General features: G+C 36.3%; 1 protein-coding gene across 3 annotated transcripts in view; it reads left to right on the plus strand.

Moving 5' to 3' along the window:
- RAB2A (RAB2A, member RAS oncogene family) overlaps window positions 1-10,048 on the plus strand; it is a 104,067-nt gene extending 94,019 nt beyond the window's left edge. For all 3 annotated transcript variants that reach the window (XM_025393149.1, XM_025393152.1, XM_025393150.1), the window contains 2 exons: window positions 5,260-5,328; window positions 7,630-10,048. In XM_025393149.1, coding sequence (XP_025248934.1) covers window positions 5,260-5,328; window positions 7,630-7,725 — 165 coding nt within the window. In that variant the 3' untranslated portion in view covers window positions 7,726-10,048. The remainder of the gene's footprint in view (window positions 1-5,259; window positions 5,329-7,629) is intronic.
- The last annotated feature ends 5,704 nt before the right edge of the window (window positions 10,049-15,752 follow it).

Consider the following 15,752-nt stretch of genomic DNA (forward strand, 5'->3'; position numbering starts at 1 on the left):
GTGCTTACTACATGTCAAGCATGGTTTTCAAAGCTTTACATTAACCCTTCTAACAATCCTATGAAGTAGGCTACATTTATCTTTCCTTTATTAGGATCACTTACCTTTAATACAAGTCAAAGGAATTTTCATTTGTTTTGTTTATGTTGCAGTTGTAATTGAACATAAAAAAAAGCACATACTTCCCACATTATCATCCTCATTTTACAGAGAGGCTAAGCACTGGTTCCAGAGCAACACAGCTGGTAAGAAGTGGCACTGGGGTTTGGTCCTGGAGAGCCTGGTTCTAGAGCTCTCAGTAATTCTGCTCATTTTAAAGGTCTAACTTCATCCCACAACTATAGATTTTCTTGAAAGCAAAAGAAAGTTAACATTAGTTTTCTTATTTGTTTACATACTTAGAATTTCTTTTAAGAAATAATGAAAACCTTCATAAATCAGTATAGTGACTGTCCCATAGTAAGTACTTAGTATATATTATTATTAACTTAGGCAAATGGATACCTGTAATGTTCATAGCATTGACTTTTAGCAGTTGAGAAGAAAATTAAACCACATTTTAGTTACCTCATATTTCTCAGTTCTAAGAACTAAAAGTCACTTGTTTACAAGATACCCTGCTATGTAGCATCTGTTCAAGATAATTAAACTGTCCAAAATACTGGTCTTAACCTAATTTTTATCTTGCCACCAGGTGGCAGCATGTTACGTAAGGAAGTAATTTAAATATTCTGTTGAAGCCCATTTATTTTCAATATTTTGCCTTAAAAACTGTCCAACCATAATAAAAATAAAATGGTATCTTATGTTCTCCTTTGCCTCCATTCTCTCCAGTCTATTTTAAAGGTCCTGTTAGCACAATATCCATGAGACCTGCCTTAATCCTGCCCTGCATTCTCCTATCAGTGCAGAAAGTTTTTTTCTTCCATCTTTATGGAGATTTGAGCCGTTGGGCTTAGAATTCTGCCAACTAAATGGTTTTATTCCTACCTAAATGGTTCCTGTTGTTCAGCAACAATAGTTTTCCTCATCTTTGTATCTTCCATGGTACCTACAGAAGTTCTGAATATGTAGCAACAATTTTTTTCTTAATAGAGACAGGGGTCTTAACTACATTGTCCAGGCTGGTCTCAAACTCCCAACCTCAAGCAGTCTTCTTGCCTAGGCCTTCCAGAGTGCTGGGATTACAGGTGTGAGCCTGGCCAGTGACAGCAGTTTAATAGGTGCCCTTGGCTAAATGTCAGTGATATGCAAGATACACATTAACATGTGTATTTACTGAATGTTTATTTGAATTACAACACATTTATAGCCCTTTGTGGTTACGTTTGTTTCAACTGTGCTATTGAAGTCCCTGAAATTTTGCCATAAGTTTAGGTATTATCAGTATCATTCAGATTAAATGCTGCCAAACACTGAAAGATTAGTGTTTGAGGTGGAAAGCAAGAGAATGAATGGCTAATGAAGAAAAGGAAGGTAAAGGACTGAACGTGCCAGTTAAAGCCTGGGGAAAATGAAGGGCTAGTGATAAAATGAGAGAGGCAGGCTTCTGATACTGCAACAGAGCACCTGCCACATGGGGAAGCAGGAGGAGCACCAAATTCAGTTGGCTGCAGAGAAATCTGTTTACACTTCATAATCGTGGATCTGCCTAGACATTGTTTGTTTCATGGTGCAAACAATGAAATCATTGAAACAAATGAAGTCATTTGACATCAGTTCGTCAACAAATATTTTTTCCTATTCTAAAACCTACTAGTTTTGCCTCCTGCTTGTCCCTTAATGAAGTCTTAAAAGAACTTGCCCCCAAAGAGATGCACATAAGCAAAAAGAAACCAGCAATTTCATGTAAGCCTACCTTACCCTGTAGGTATTTCCTTGCTAAGGGTAATTGAGTTTAACAAAGGCAGTTTAAGTACCTATGCTATTTTAGGTATTGTGCCAGAGATTCAAAACTACAATATGTTGAATATCTATAGATAAGGTATTTTTAAGGGAATAGCTTAACCATTCAAATTAAACTAATTCTGTGAAGAACATTAGTACTGCCTTGAGGTATTTACCAAGCAATACTTAAAATGTATTTTTGTACTTTATATATATATATATATGGAATGCAGTGATCTGAAGATGGATTAGAAACATCCATACCTTAAAAAGTTTTTATTTGGTATTGATATTTAATGAATACAGTGAAATGATCAATTTTTAAAAATCCCAGCCAATGTATTGTATACATATATATTTCTCATCTTTTTGGAAATGTTTTGCATCTTAAGTGGAGGAGATTTTGTCTGTGATACCCAAGGCTCTTACCTTAGAACTTTTATTTGACCTCATAAGCCTTGATAGTATTTGGTTAATGTTCATTATATTTAGGAACTCAGCAGTTTCAAAGTCCATAGCCACGTATTTTATTGTTTGTATGTTTGTGCAAAGCCTAGTGTTATTACAAATAGCCACATACTTTTAAAACAGGTATATTAATGTCTACATTTGTCAGGCTGGGTTTCAAACACCAAGGACTCATTAAAATTAGTCATTAATCACTTAGTAATATATATTAAATATTAATGTTTGTCATGAAGTATATAAAACCCATTTGTATTGTATCCTCTATAATATGCTTAGGAGGTAGAAAATATTTGATTTTACTGTCTGTAATGTGTAATCAGAGATTGAACGACCAAGTAATGTAGCATTATCCAAAGATTATTTGTTACTATTTGTTATATTTCAGTTATAATGAAGTTAATTGCATGCCTTTCAGATAAAAAATACTGTATGTACATCCTCAGTTCATCTGGTACAACTATGCTTAAAAGTGCTTAATAAAGTATTCATTACTATTTAGGTAATAAAATTAGTAGTGACTTATGAAATTTTATATAGCATCACTTTCTTAAGCCCGTTTTTAAAGTGATTTATTACCAGATGGGCAAAAATGCAATTTTTATGTAAATTGACACATTTAATAATAACTTTTGTAGTATAAAAGTGCTTGTTTGTATGAAGTATAACTCACTTATGGGGCCTTGTAGTTCTATGTAATGTTGTAGTGAAATGTGCACATGTGGATGCTCCTGGAAGCACCTCCAGCCCTGTGAATTTATGTATCTGTTGACTTCAGTATTTAGTTAGCTTGATTTCTGAAGCCATCACAGTAATTGACGTGTTATTGGAAATAAAGTTAAGTTTTTCCTTATTTATAGGGATAACCTCAATTTTGAAGAATGTGAATCAGTTCATACTTGGCTGAAAGCCAGTTCCCTCTTCAGTTTAGCTCCAGCACATACATGAAAAGCGCACTTGCATCCTAAGTGCCTTGTGAATCTGTAGTGATTAATTCTTCTCATTATTTTGCTGCAAATTCTCATGACCCTCTGTGATGATTCGATCAGCCACTTAGAGTTTATGCATATTCATATCTCTGTGCTCCTGCCGCAGACGTTCAAATCTCCTTCACTGACTGGTGTGTGCTTGGTGCAGTAATTGAGCTGCAGTAGATTGATTACTCTGGGGAGCTGTAAGGCCTTTAAAGGTGAAAACATATCAGTCCTGTTAATTAGGAAACAAAAGCTCTGATGGCAAGTTCAGCAGTCAAATGTTTCCAGTGTAGAAAAGATGAAAGGTATGATTTGTTCCTCTCCATGAATCCTGTTTACTTTTTAAACTTTGAATTAGGTCTGTATCAGTGGTAATGGAGTATAGCTTTCTTTTGTGAATTTTTATAGAATGCTAATTGAAGAGGACTTTACTATATTGATTGGTACTGTTATCTGTGATCTGTCAAATCTGATAGTTTAGAGCCTATTCAGAGTTTGTATATGCCTTCTATAGCATTGGTAATATTTATATAGAATTTCTAAATATTTTACATAGAGAATGCTTGTGTATAAATTTTGGTATTTATAGGCTTAATTTGATCTACAGTATTCCAACACTAGTTTTTTATTTTGACAATTTAATGGCAAAGAAGTTGAGCTGCCTTTTATCTCTTTATCAGAAGCATCCTTTAATTTTGCTCTCTTAAACTATATACTAAATAATATATTATCATGGCAAAAAAGGCCCTGTGTGGACCTGTATTCTCCAAAAGTAAGCTAGTTTTTACATGGAGGATTATGCAGTTTACATATGTGTTTTTCTCTATGTGCTGTTCTCATATTCCAGTATTCTTTTTTCCTCTCATGGTCATGATGTTTTATTTTGAGATATAATTCACATACCATAAAATTGATCCTTTTAAAATATACAATTCATAAGCTGGGTGTGGCAGCACACACCTGTGTCCCAGCTACTCAGGAGGCTGAAGCAGGAGGATCTCTTTAACTGGGAGGTGGAGGTTACAGTGAGCCGAGATCACGTCACTGCACTCCATCCTAGGTGACAGAGTGAGACTCTGTCTCAAAAATAAATAAATGTTTGTAAACAAACAATTCCATGGTTTTTAGTCTAGTCACAAAGTTATGCAACTATCACCACTATCTAATACCAGAACATTTTAGTTACCCCAAAAAGAAACCTCATACTCATTAGCATTCTCTCCCCATTTTCCCTTCCATCTAGCTTCTGGCAACCAGTAATCTACGTTCTGTCTCCATGGATTTGCGTATTCTAGACATTTCATATAAATGGAGTTGTAGTATTGTTGCCTTTTGTGTCTGCCTTCTTTCATTTAGCACAGTTTTTCAAGGTTCATCCACATTGTAGCATGAATCAGTACTTCATTCCTTTTTATGGCCAAATAATATTCTAATTGAATATCCCAATTTTTTTTTTATTGACTAATGAACATTTCTGTTGTTTGCACTTGTTGGTTATTGTGAATAATGCTGTTTGTAATTCTAATTAGCATGTGCATGCATCCTTTGTTCTTAATCTTAGGGGGAAGGCTTTCAGCCTTCATTTTTGAATATGATGTTAGGTATAGTTTTTCTTAGATGCCATTCTTTAGATCAGGTTGAGGAGTTCCCTTCTATTTCTAGTTGAGTTTATCATGAAATGTTGGATTTTGTCAAATGCTTTCTCTGTATCTATTGATGATCATGTGGGCTTGTTCTTTATTAATATAATGTATTACATTGATTGTTCTTTATTAATATGTTATATTAAAATGATCTTTATTTGTTCTTTATGAATATGTATTACATCAACTGACTTTCATATGTTGAACATTATGATATTCTATAGAGCATATATAATGTTATTTTATTGCTTTGGTTTTATATAATATGAACCAATTTCTCTATATTTCAGGCATTTATTAATACAGCAAAAGAAATTTATGAAAAAATTCAAGAAGGAGTCTTTGACATTAATAATGAGGTATATACATATAAATATTGTTGGTCAATATTAATTTAGAATTCACTTCATTGTTTTATAATTTTTTTAATCCTAAAATCAATCATGATAATCAGTTAACACCATTGGTTTACAATCATCCAACTGAAAAATTGGTATATGTGGTATAGTAGTTAAATATGTTCTAGTAGAACAACACTTTATCTATGGAAATGGATTAAAGTAAGTGACCCTATCCATTCATTGCAAGCAATGCAAAATAATATAAATCCCCCAAAGAGAAAAGAAAATCCACTTTTATCCACATGACCATATGGTGTCATCTGCTTTGGGAATAATGTTCTGGTATATAAATGCATGTACTATGTACTAATGCAAGATGCTTTCTGTTATCTGGTATGAAAGAGGGAAATACCAAATTTGGAAATTACTCCCAATATAGCATAGCATGTTTTCAGGAGACTAAATTAATATATATATCTGTGTGTGTGTGTGTGTGTGTGTGTATATATATAATTGGCATTTGGCATAGGGTTTTTTGTAATGTTATTTTCATACTGTTTTGGTCAACATTATTAGGATAAAATGTAAAGCTTTGAAGCATCTATTTCAGTGTTCACCAAAGATCATCACTTGACCCACATCCCCACTCTGCATTTATCTGTATTTATTTCAAAATGTTTATGTGGATGTAGCGTAATTATTTTCACATAAATATTTTTGCCATTCTGTATTAAGATTTCTGGCTTCTGAAAGAAAAGCCCTGGTTTCTCCCCAGTTGCACTTAGAAAAGCATTGTGTTAGAAAGCCATTATGTATGTCTGTCTCATCCCACACATTAATGAGGCTCTCTGTTACTTCAGTAGTCTCTGCTAAAACAAACAGCAGTTTGCCTAAGGTTTCCAAAAAGTACATGATTTTTTCATTGTTTAATTTGGAGTAATATAGTTTCTCAATCCTATCTTCTGCGCTTATATGATAGTACTTCTTGAGTTAGTTTAAAGGTGACACCATTCAGAGACTAATGCCATATAAATTGAACAGTAATTGGGCCTCTATCTGAAAGAGTACATTCATTGTTTCTGTCTGGTTTCATATAGTAGCTGACTGCTTTACTGTGCCTTATGCAGCTTTGATTGTAATGTGCTGTCAGGAGCCAACAGGCCGTGCTATTTATTTGGCCTAATGCCAAGGCTGACTCCTTGACTCCTCAAGAAGTTGCTACCAGCCCAGAGGGGGCAAAACCAATGAGCCATAGGGCATGCTTTTTATTAAAGACGAGTCAAAAGAGCGAAAAGAAACCACATCAGCTGCTGTCAATACTGAGCTAGTGCCAGAAACCCCAAGGCTACTACTGTTGCAGAACAACTGCCAAGCACTATAAATCTGAGATTTACTGTGACGTAAAGTTTCCTTAAGAGCTTAATTTCTGAAGCTACTGTATTACTTTTCTCAAAGTGTTGTATTTTTAGGTAAAATCCACTTGAGGGAGTGAGGGTTAAGACATAAGTGTGAGTTTGATGAATGAAAGAACTACTCTGTGTGTGGGTTCTTGGCAAGCTGCCATGTCTTTGGGGATCATAGAAATTATTGATGACACAGAACACTCATATGCCCTTAGCCTGTACAGCTGATTCAACATGGAACAGAAACACTGTCTAGTGAAAAGATTTTACCTTGTATTAAAGCAGCATGGACTTTGGATATTTTTATGCTTTAAAGATTACTTGCAATAATTATTTTAAACGATTTCTGCATTACGAGAATTTCCTGAAAAGCAGCATTATCCAATATCTGTTTACCCCGAACCTGGTATGATAAAGAATTACTTTCAGGAACATTTCCACAGTGTTTTTAAAAGGAAGGAACAGCCCTTAAGAGAGATTGTTTTAATTGTTGCTAAAATCTACTTACTGTATTTTTCTCAGTTGTTTGATAAAATTGTATTATAAAGAATTAAATGAGTTTTTTAAGAATCTAGTTAAACCAAACACCGCATGTTCTCACTCATAGGTGGGAACTGAACAATGAGATCACTTGGACTCAGGAAGGGGAACATCACACACCGGGGCCTATCATGGGGAGGGGGGAGGGGGGAGGGATTGCATTGGGAGTTATACCTGATGTAAATGACGAGTTGATGGGTGCAGCAGACCAACATGGCACAAGCATACATATGTAACAAACCTGCACGTTATGCACATGTACCCTACAACTTAAAGTATAATAATAATAAATAAATTAAAAAAAAAAAAATCTAGTTAAACTGTATCGTCTGGTTGTGTCTGGTCATATTTATTGTTCTGTTCTCTTTTATTTCAGGCAAATGGCATTAAAATTGGCCCTCAGCATGCTGCTACTAATGCAACACATGCAGGCAATCAGGGAGGACAGCAGGCTGGGGGCGGCTGCTGTTGAGTCTGTTTTTACTGTCTAGCTGCCCAACGGGGCCTACTCACTTATTCTTTCACCCCCTCTCCTCCTGCTCAGCTGAGACATGAAACTATTTGAAATGGCTTTATGTCACAGAAGACTTTAATCCTTCAAATTCTTGTATAACTTTGAATAAATGGTTAATGTTCACTTAAAAGACAGATTTTGGAGATTGTATTCATATCTATTTGCATTTGATTTCTAGGTCAATTGATGTGATTATTTTTGTTAAATGTTGTCTTGTGCCCTTAACTACGAACTGAATTGTATTAAACACTACAAAGTCATCTTGAGTATTTTAAATCGGTTTGTGTAGTTAGGTTTCCCAACACCTGTGGTTACCTAATGTTTAATATTATAGAACTGTCCTCAAAAACTTTGTCAATTTTCAAGGCTATAAGGAACAGAAGGACTCTTTTAATTCTGTATTTATCATTTACTTTCTGTATATATAGTTTAATAACCTGCTTGGGTGTAATTTGCCAAGCTTGAATTCTTTAATGCATTTGCATAAATTCTATACTGTTTAGAGCTTAAAGCTACAGAAGCATTGTTAGGAATTGCTTGGACACTGAATTTTAAACTTTTTGACATTGTTAACAAGCATGTTCATCTTTTCTTGTCACTAGTCCAAGAGAAATATGCTTAATGTATATTACTAAAGGCTTTGTATATGTTAACCTGTTTTAATGCCAAAAGTTTGCTTTGTCCACAATTTCCTTAAGACCTCTTCAGAAAAGGATTTGTTTGCCTTAACGAATATTGTTGGAGAAAAACACAGTATAATGAGTGAAAAGGGCAGAAGCAAGAAATTCCTACATCTTAGCGACTCCAAGAAGAATGAGTATCCACATTTCGATGGCACATTATGAGGACTTTAATCTTTCCTTAAACACAATAATGTTTTCTTTTTTCTTTTATTCACATGATTTCTAAGTATATTTTTCATGCAGGACAGTTTTTCAACCTTGATGTACAGTGACTGTGTAAAATTTTTCTTTCGGTGGCAACCTCTATAATCTTTAAATATGGTAAGCATCTTGTCTGTTTTGAAGGGGATATGACAATAAATCTATCAGATGGAAAAATACTGTTACAAAGTAGAAAAGCTTTAGTAATTTACTCAGTGTGGTGGTTTTATCCTTTTTTTCTTTTTCTCCCTTGGTCTATAATGAAATTGTTATAGCAGTGCAAAATAAAATCCTATGTATAAAAGTGTTCTTTTTTTTTTATTATGACCACCTCTTTTTTAATGTATTTTTAGTCCCCTTACAGCTTTTACATGTGTTGAAGCATGTTTTTTAAAAAGGTCAGAATGTTTTAACACTCAACCCTTTTTAAAAATTTTGCTAAAATGTGACAAATCTCACTATATTGAAATTCTTTTTGTTGATGGTGTAAGCAATATAAGCAAGTGTTTTCTACTCTTGAACCAGCACAAAAGCACTTACGCCTGAAAAAAAGCATAAAGAAGTTCTAATTCTGAAACTACTTTCATTTCACTCACGGCCTTCAACTTTCTACAGGTCTTCCCTGAAGATTCAGCAATACTCTGTTAAAAGTTTGACAGTACTCCTGTGGGAAATCACCAAATGCTATCATAGTTTTGTTTTAACTGTCTCCTTGAGGGCAGAGGGAAAGGTGAGAGAAAATCTATTTTGGTGGGTATTTGTAGTACAGCCTTTTTCTTTCAAGTGGCCATATCAAATACACTGGTCTTACTAATCACTCTCTTTACCAATGAGTAGAAAAAGTTAAGGCAGCTAGGACAGGTTCTGCTCTATACCAAGAAGAGAATGATTCTTTGGAAATTGTTATTTTTAAGCTTCTGTTAACTTTTCCGGAAGTTTAATGTGTTTCTTTTCCATGCTTTCTCCCCTAATTCTTTTATTTGAAGAAGAGAAATTAATGACAAAAACAACAAACCAGGACATGTATTTTAATACCCTAAGGAAAAGTAGAACCCTCAAATATAACTCCTCCCACAACCACCCTAATGTGCCTCAGTCTGGGGCAGCAGGTGGACTTCTCAATAGTTCATTTCCACATTCTCTACAAATCGCATCTACCATTAAGGAATATGTTATGAATCCTTTCTGTTAATTGAGAAAGCAGTGTTATTGTCTATGATTTCCACTCTTTGCTCATTTTATTATCCCTGTCAAATAATGTAATATTGGTACCTGCAGTTGAATTTGTAATACTGTAATTGAATTTTTAGTTGATCTTTGATCAACTTTTATAGCATCTATGGACATAGAAAATCAGTCACTGAAAAAATAAACACAGCTTTCAGTGTCTCACTCAACATGTAACATTTCAAAATTGTGATCTTCATAAAGATATGGTTACCATTCGTCTTCCAAATTTAAGACAACCGAATGAAAAGCCAATTTTTTGAAAGAATGTGGCATATAATTAGATATACAACTGAAACAGGATATACAACTGCATACAATTTGTTTTTAATGATATTTTAAAATAGCCTGTTAACAGGAAAATAGTCCCTGTTTATCTGCTAATGGTCAAAAAGGATTGGGATATAAATCGTACCAAAATGTTTCCAATCACTCAGAAAAACTGATTCACATCTGGCTTTGGAACACCTTAAACATTTATTCTCTCATACATAGTAAAGCCGCATCTCAGTTCATTTAGTCCTGAGGTTGGCAGCATGAGGTTTGATTATATGAGTAAAAGATACACAAAGAGATAAAGCTGTTTGATAATAAACAGGAATTGACTGTACAAATAGGTAAACCAGAGTGTCTACCTGTGTTTCTCAAGAGTTTAGGTGTGCTTTATGTTTACATTAAAATGAAGCCTAACACCACGGTAGATCATCTCATCCTCTGTTGGGATGGACCAGGTATTATTACTTTCTTGGTTGAAGTCATGATAGAGAACTTCATTTTATTTATTTTGTTTATTTTATTTTGGGAGACAGAGTCACTCTAGTCCCCCAGGCTGGAGTGCAGTGGTGCCATCTTGGCTCACTGTGACCTCCATCTCCCCAGGTTCAAGTGAGTCTCCTGCCTCAACCTCCCAAGTAGCTGGGATTACAGGAACCTGCCACCACACCCTGCTACTTTTCATATTTTTAGTAGAAATGAGGTTTTGCTGTGTTGACCAGGCTGGTCTCCTACTCCTGTCTCAGGTCATCTGCCCGCCTCAGCCTCCCAAAGTGCTGGGATTACAGGCGTGAGCCACCACGCCCGGCCAAAAACTAAGTGTCAGTCTATGTATTAGTATGAATTAGTTTTACAAAATTATGAGGCCAATTCTTAAACATTGAAGAACAAAGTGCCAAACTCCTGATAGAAAAATGGAGGAAAATGAGCAATTTACAAGAAAAGATATAAAATGTCCCTAAAATGCATTTTTAATTCAAACATAATGTAAGTGATGGATACATTAATTTGCTTCACTCTAGTAACCTTCTTCTATTTATGTGTATCCCATAACATGTTGTATACTTTTAAACACAATAAAATTTACTTTTAAAAATTCAAACATGCAAATTAAAGCTAAGATGCCATTTCTCACCTATGAGACTGGAAGAAATGTCAAATACAATGCCACCTTGTATTGGTGAGGCACCTTTGTGTGTTGCTGGTAGAAGTGCAAACTGGAACTACCTTTCTGGAGGGGAACTTGACAATACTTAATAAAATTACATATACACTTGCTGTTAGCCCAGAAATCCCACTTGTAGGAATCTGCCCAAGTGATAATTCTCCAATAAAGCAAAAGCTCCATATGCACAAGGTTACTTTCTGCAGCATTGGTTGTAATTAGAAATTATTGGAAATGAGTCACATGTCATTTCCACTTACAGTGATTCAGTAAACTATAGTGATTCAATGAACTATGTCCATCCACACAGTGGAGTCCTACACAGCTATAAAGAAGGATGAGGAAGAAGATCTCTAGAATACACTAGAAACTAGTTACAAACACTGGGTAGGTACAGGGTGAAAAGTAACAGGGCTGGGAATAGGATGGTTGGGACAAGAGAATGTTGCTTCTTTCAGGGTACATTTTTTGTATGGCTCTGACTCAACTATGGTTATGTTTCACATAACCCAAACATAAAGTCAACCATGAAGTGCAGGAACTCGGTAAAATACAAACTATTAATGAACTTGTCAAATGAGTAACACCACACTGAAGGGGTAGGGAAGAAAACCAACATATATAACTTTGGAAAATAGTATTATCACTGTTTACTGTAAGACTGAAGACAAAATGAACGATCACAAAGGCTGTAGCTAGTAAAGGGGATGGGTTAACAATGCAAAGCTACTTTTCACATAGACTGAGCAAATAAGTAAATACATTGTGGATAATGAGAGCAAAGTTCCTCATCAAAAATGCATTGCAAATAAGTTGAGAAAGGCTAGAGTGAACCTTGTGGTGGTAGGTTGCAATTGAGGAGATCATGAACTCGTGGATTTTATATTTACAGATGCACTGTGAGTAAACATGTTTCTTCACCTTTGTCTGCTGAGAGGGCCCAGTAGCAATGAGCATAATGCCTACTGCCCATTACTGGTTTCTAAATAGCATTCTCTAATAAAGGAAACTGGGGTTCATAAGAAAAATGATTGATTTCCTGGGTTGGGGCAGTGAAATTAGAAAATGAGCCTGGAATATCCTGCGATACCAGAGAAAAGTAAGGAATTGTTCGTAAAATGATGGGGCAGAGGGGAGTCAGGCCAAAGGACACTAACTAACATGCTAGTAATGGATCATAAACCAGGGAGTGAGATAAATATCCATAAGTTTATATTAATATGAATGATTAAGTAGATGGGAAAGACGCAGCTCTTCCTTACATTAGCGACCAGTTAGTAAAGAGAAAAGGGATGATGTAAACAGAAAATCTACAACACAGTCATTGTTAAAGGCAGGAATCAATACTAAAATTCATGGGCAAAAGCCTGAGAAAGGCTATGCATACAGTCTGAGTATCTCCTCACAAAATATTATTGCAAAAGAATAAATACAACAGTGGAGAGACCTGGCAGACACCATGGCTTATCAAGTGATTAGGAAGATGTGAGGATGCCACGTACTTCCCAATGGGATGCCCTGAGAAAAACACTATTCCATGGCGAAAAATGGGTCACCTCAACCCAGTCATGAGGAAACCTGTCACCCAAATTTAGCAACATTCTACAAAGTATCCAACACTTCACAACTGGGCATCATGAAAGTTAAAGAAAGAACGAGGAACTGTCAGAGACTAGAGGAGATAGGGAGCCATGGCAACAAAATGCAGTGTGGGATGCTGGATCCAGGAAAGGGCATTAGTGGGAAAACCGGTGAAACAGGAATAGGGTCTGCTGATTCATTAGCAGCATTTTAATCAGTGTTAATTTCCTGGTTCTGATCATTGTTCTATGGTTACGTAAGAGGCTAATATTGACTGGGCACGATGGGTCATACCTATAATCCCAGCACTTTGGGAGGCCGAGGCAAGTGGATCACAAGGTCAAGAGATTGAGACCATCCTGGCCAACATGGTTGAAACCCTGTCTCTACTAAAAATACAAAACTTAGTTGGGTGTGGTGGCGTGCACCTGTAGTCCCAGCTATTTGGGAGGCTGAGGCAGGAGAATTGCTTGAACCCAGGAGGCAGAAGTTGCAGTGAGCCAAGACTGTGCCACTACTGCACTCCAGCCTGGTGACAGAGCGAGACTCCATCTAAAAAAAAAAAAAAAAAAAAAGCTAATATTAGGGGAGGTGCATGACAAGTATATGGAAACTTGGTGTAGTTTGAGACCAACTTGGGCAACACAGGGAGACCCCATCTCTACAAACAAAAAAACTAGCATGTGTGGTGGTGTGCACTCATGGTCCCAGCTACTCAGGAGGTGGAGGTGGAAGGATTGCTTGAGCCTGGGAGGTTGAGGCTGCAGTAAGCCATGATAACGGCATTGCACTCCAGCTTTGGTGACAGAACAAGACACCATCTTAATAATTTTGCAACGTGGTTATCTATATTTCTAAATATATATAATTTTTTTAAAGCTCACAGTGAAAGAGTTATAATCCATGGGCTGGCAAAATGTAAAAGTCTGACATCAAATGTTTGGATGTTGGCAAGGTTGTAAAGCAAAGGAAATGCTCATATCATATACTACTGGAAGGAGAGCAAATGTGTGCAACCACTTTAGAAAATAGCCTGCAAACCCTTCTCTCAGAACATGCCCTAGAGAAATTCATCCACATGTGCACCAGGATCCTTCTGCCAGAATATTCAGTGTCATAAGTAATAGTCCCTGGGAACAACCTTGATGTGCATCAATAGAAGGGATGAACCATAGTATATTCATATAGTGGGATAACATACAGCAATGAAAATGAGTTGAACTGCAACCATTTAGCAACATGAATGATATTTTTAAATTAGTAACCCTTATTTTACTTAAACGAATGAATTTTGCTAGTGAAAATATACAGAAAAGAATATATATAGCATCATTTCATCAACTTTAAAGTTAAGCAAGGAAATTATGATCACAAAAGTCAGGATATTGGTTACCTCTAGCAGGATAGGAGGGGCACAAGGAGATTATCTGGGACTAGCTATGTTCTGTTTCATGACCTGAATAAGACTTACATGGATATTTGCTTTATATGTCTATAAACTATACCTATGTGTTTTATGCACTTCCCTATAAATAAGATTTTGTGTTCATTCAACAAACAAAAATGCTGCCTTATAAGTTGCCCTCAAAACTAAAAAGCATGAAGTTTGTAGCATGCCCCTTTTATGGGTTGCATTGTGTCTACAATGCAAAGATAGGTTGAATACAAAAGATGATAGGTTGAAATCCTAACTTGGCTCATGCCTGTAATCCCAGCACTTTGGGAGGCTGAGGCAGGAGGATCTCTTGAGGCCAGGAGTTTGAGACCATCCCTAACAACATAGCAAGACCCTGTCTCTATCAATGATAACAACAACAAAAAAGAAATGAAATGATATCTAACCACCCAGTAGTTCAGAATCTGACCGTATTTGGAAATAGGAACATGGAAGATGCAATTAATGAAAACGAAGTCCTACTGGAGTAGGGTGGGCCCCCAATCCAACATAACTGTTTCCTTATAAGAAGATGGCCCGGTGAAGACAGACACACAAGGAGAACGCCAGGTGAGGCCAACACAGAGACTGGAGTTAGGCAGCTGCATGCCAAGGAACGCTGAAGATTGCTGGCTGCCAGCCACAAGTTGGGGTGAGGCAAGGAAGGATTTCCCCAGGTTTCACAGGGAGCATGGCCCTGCAGATACCTTGACTTCTGGCCTCCAAAATGGTAAAAGAATAAATTTCTGTTGGTTTAAGCCAAAGAGTCTCTTTGTTATGGCAGTCATAGAAACGAATACACCCCTTATACCCTGCAAACAAAGACATTTGTTCTGCTGGGCTGTCTGCGTACCTGCAGTGAAACGGCACGTCACAGCCAGGGGCTATGGGAGGGTAAAGCTGCTGCACTGCCTGGCATGTGTAGAACTCAACTTGGCAGAAGCAAAGTGAATATCTAGGAGTATTATATTTACATCTTCCAGCCTCACAATAATCTGTATACCAAGAGGCTATTCAGAATATCAAATATCAGGACAGAAGAGATTCCATAAAAAATCATATGTACCACATAGGACTTTATTGCTATAATATTAGAGACACATTTTCTAATGTGACTTATGCCCAGAATTCAGTCTAAATTTCAAGCAGGGGTCAAATGTACACAAGTGTCATCTTACGATGATTATGATGATGACAATGACAATGGAGAAATAACACAGATTCCAGAAATGATTCCCTTCCTATTGTAGAAATAAGCAAGTAAGAACAAATTCTAGAATGGGTGTGAGTGACCAGGAGGTGTTGCGTTTTATGTGTGAGATCCTGAAGTCATTTGTGATCATTTGAATATTGCTAACAAGGTAGGGAGCATCGATGACAAGAGCGAAGATGACTTGCTGGAGGGTGAGGTAATCACTCG

The sequence above is a fragment of the Theropithecus gelada genome, chromosome 8 (assembly GCF_003255815.1).
Source record: "Theropithecus gelada isolate Dixy chromosome 8, Tgel_1.0, whole genome shotgun sequence".
In the NCBI taxonomy this organism is placed as follows: Eukaryota; Metazoa; Chordata; class Mammalia; order Primates; family Cercopithecidae; genus Theropithecus; species Theropithecus gelada.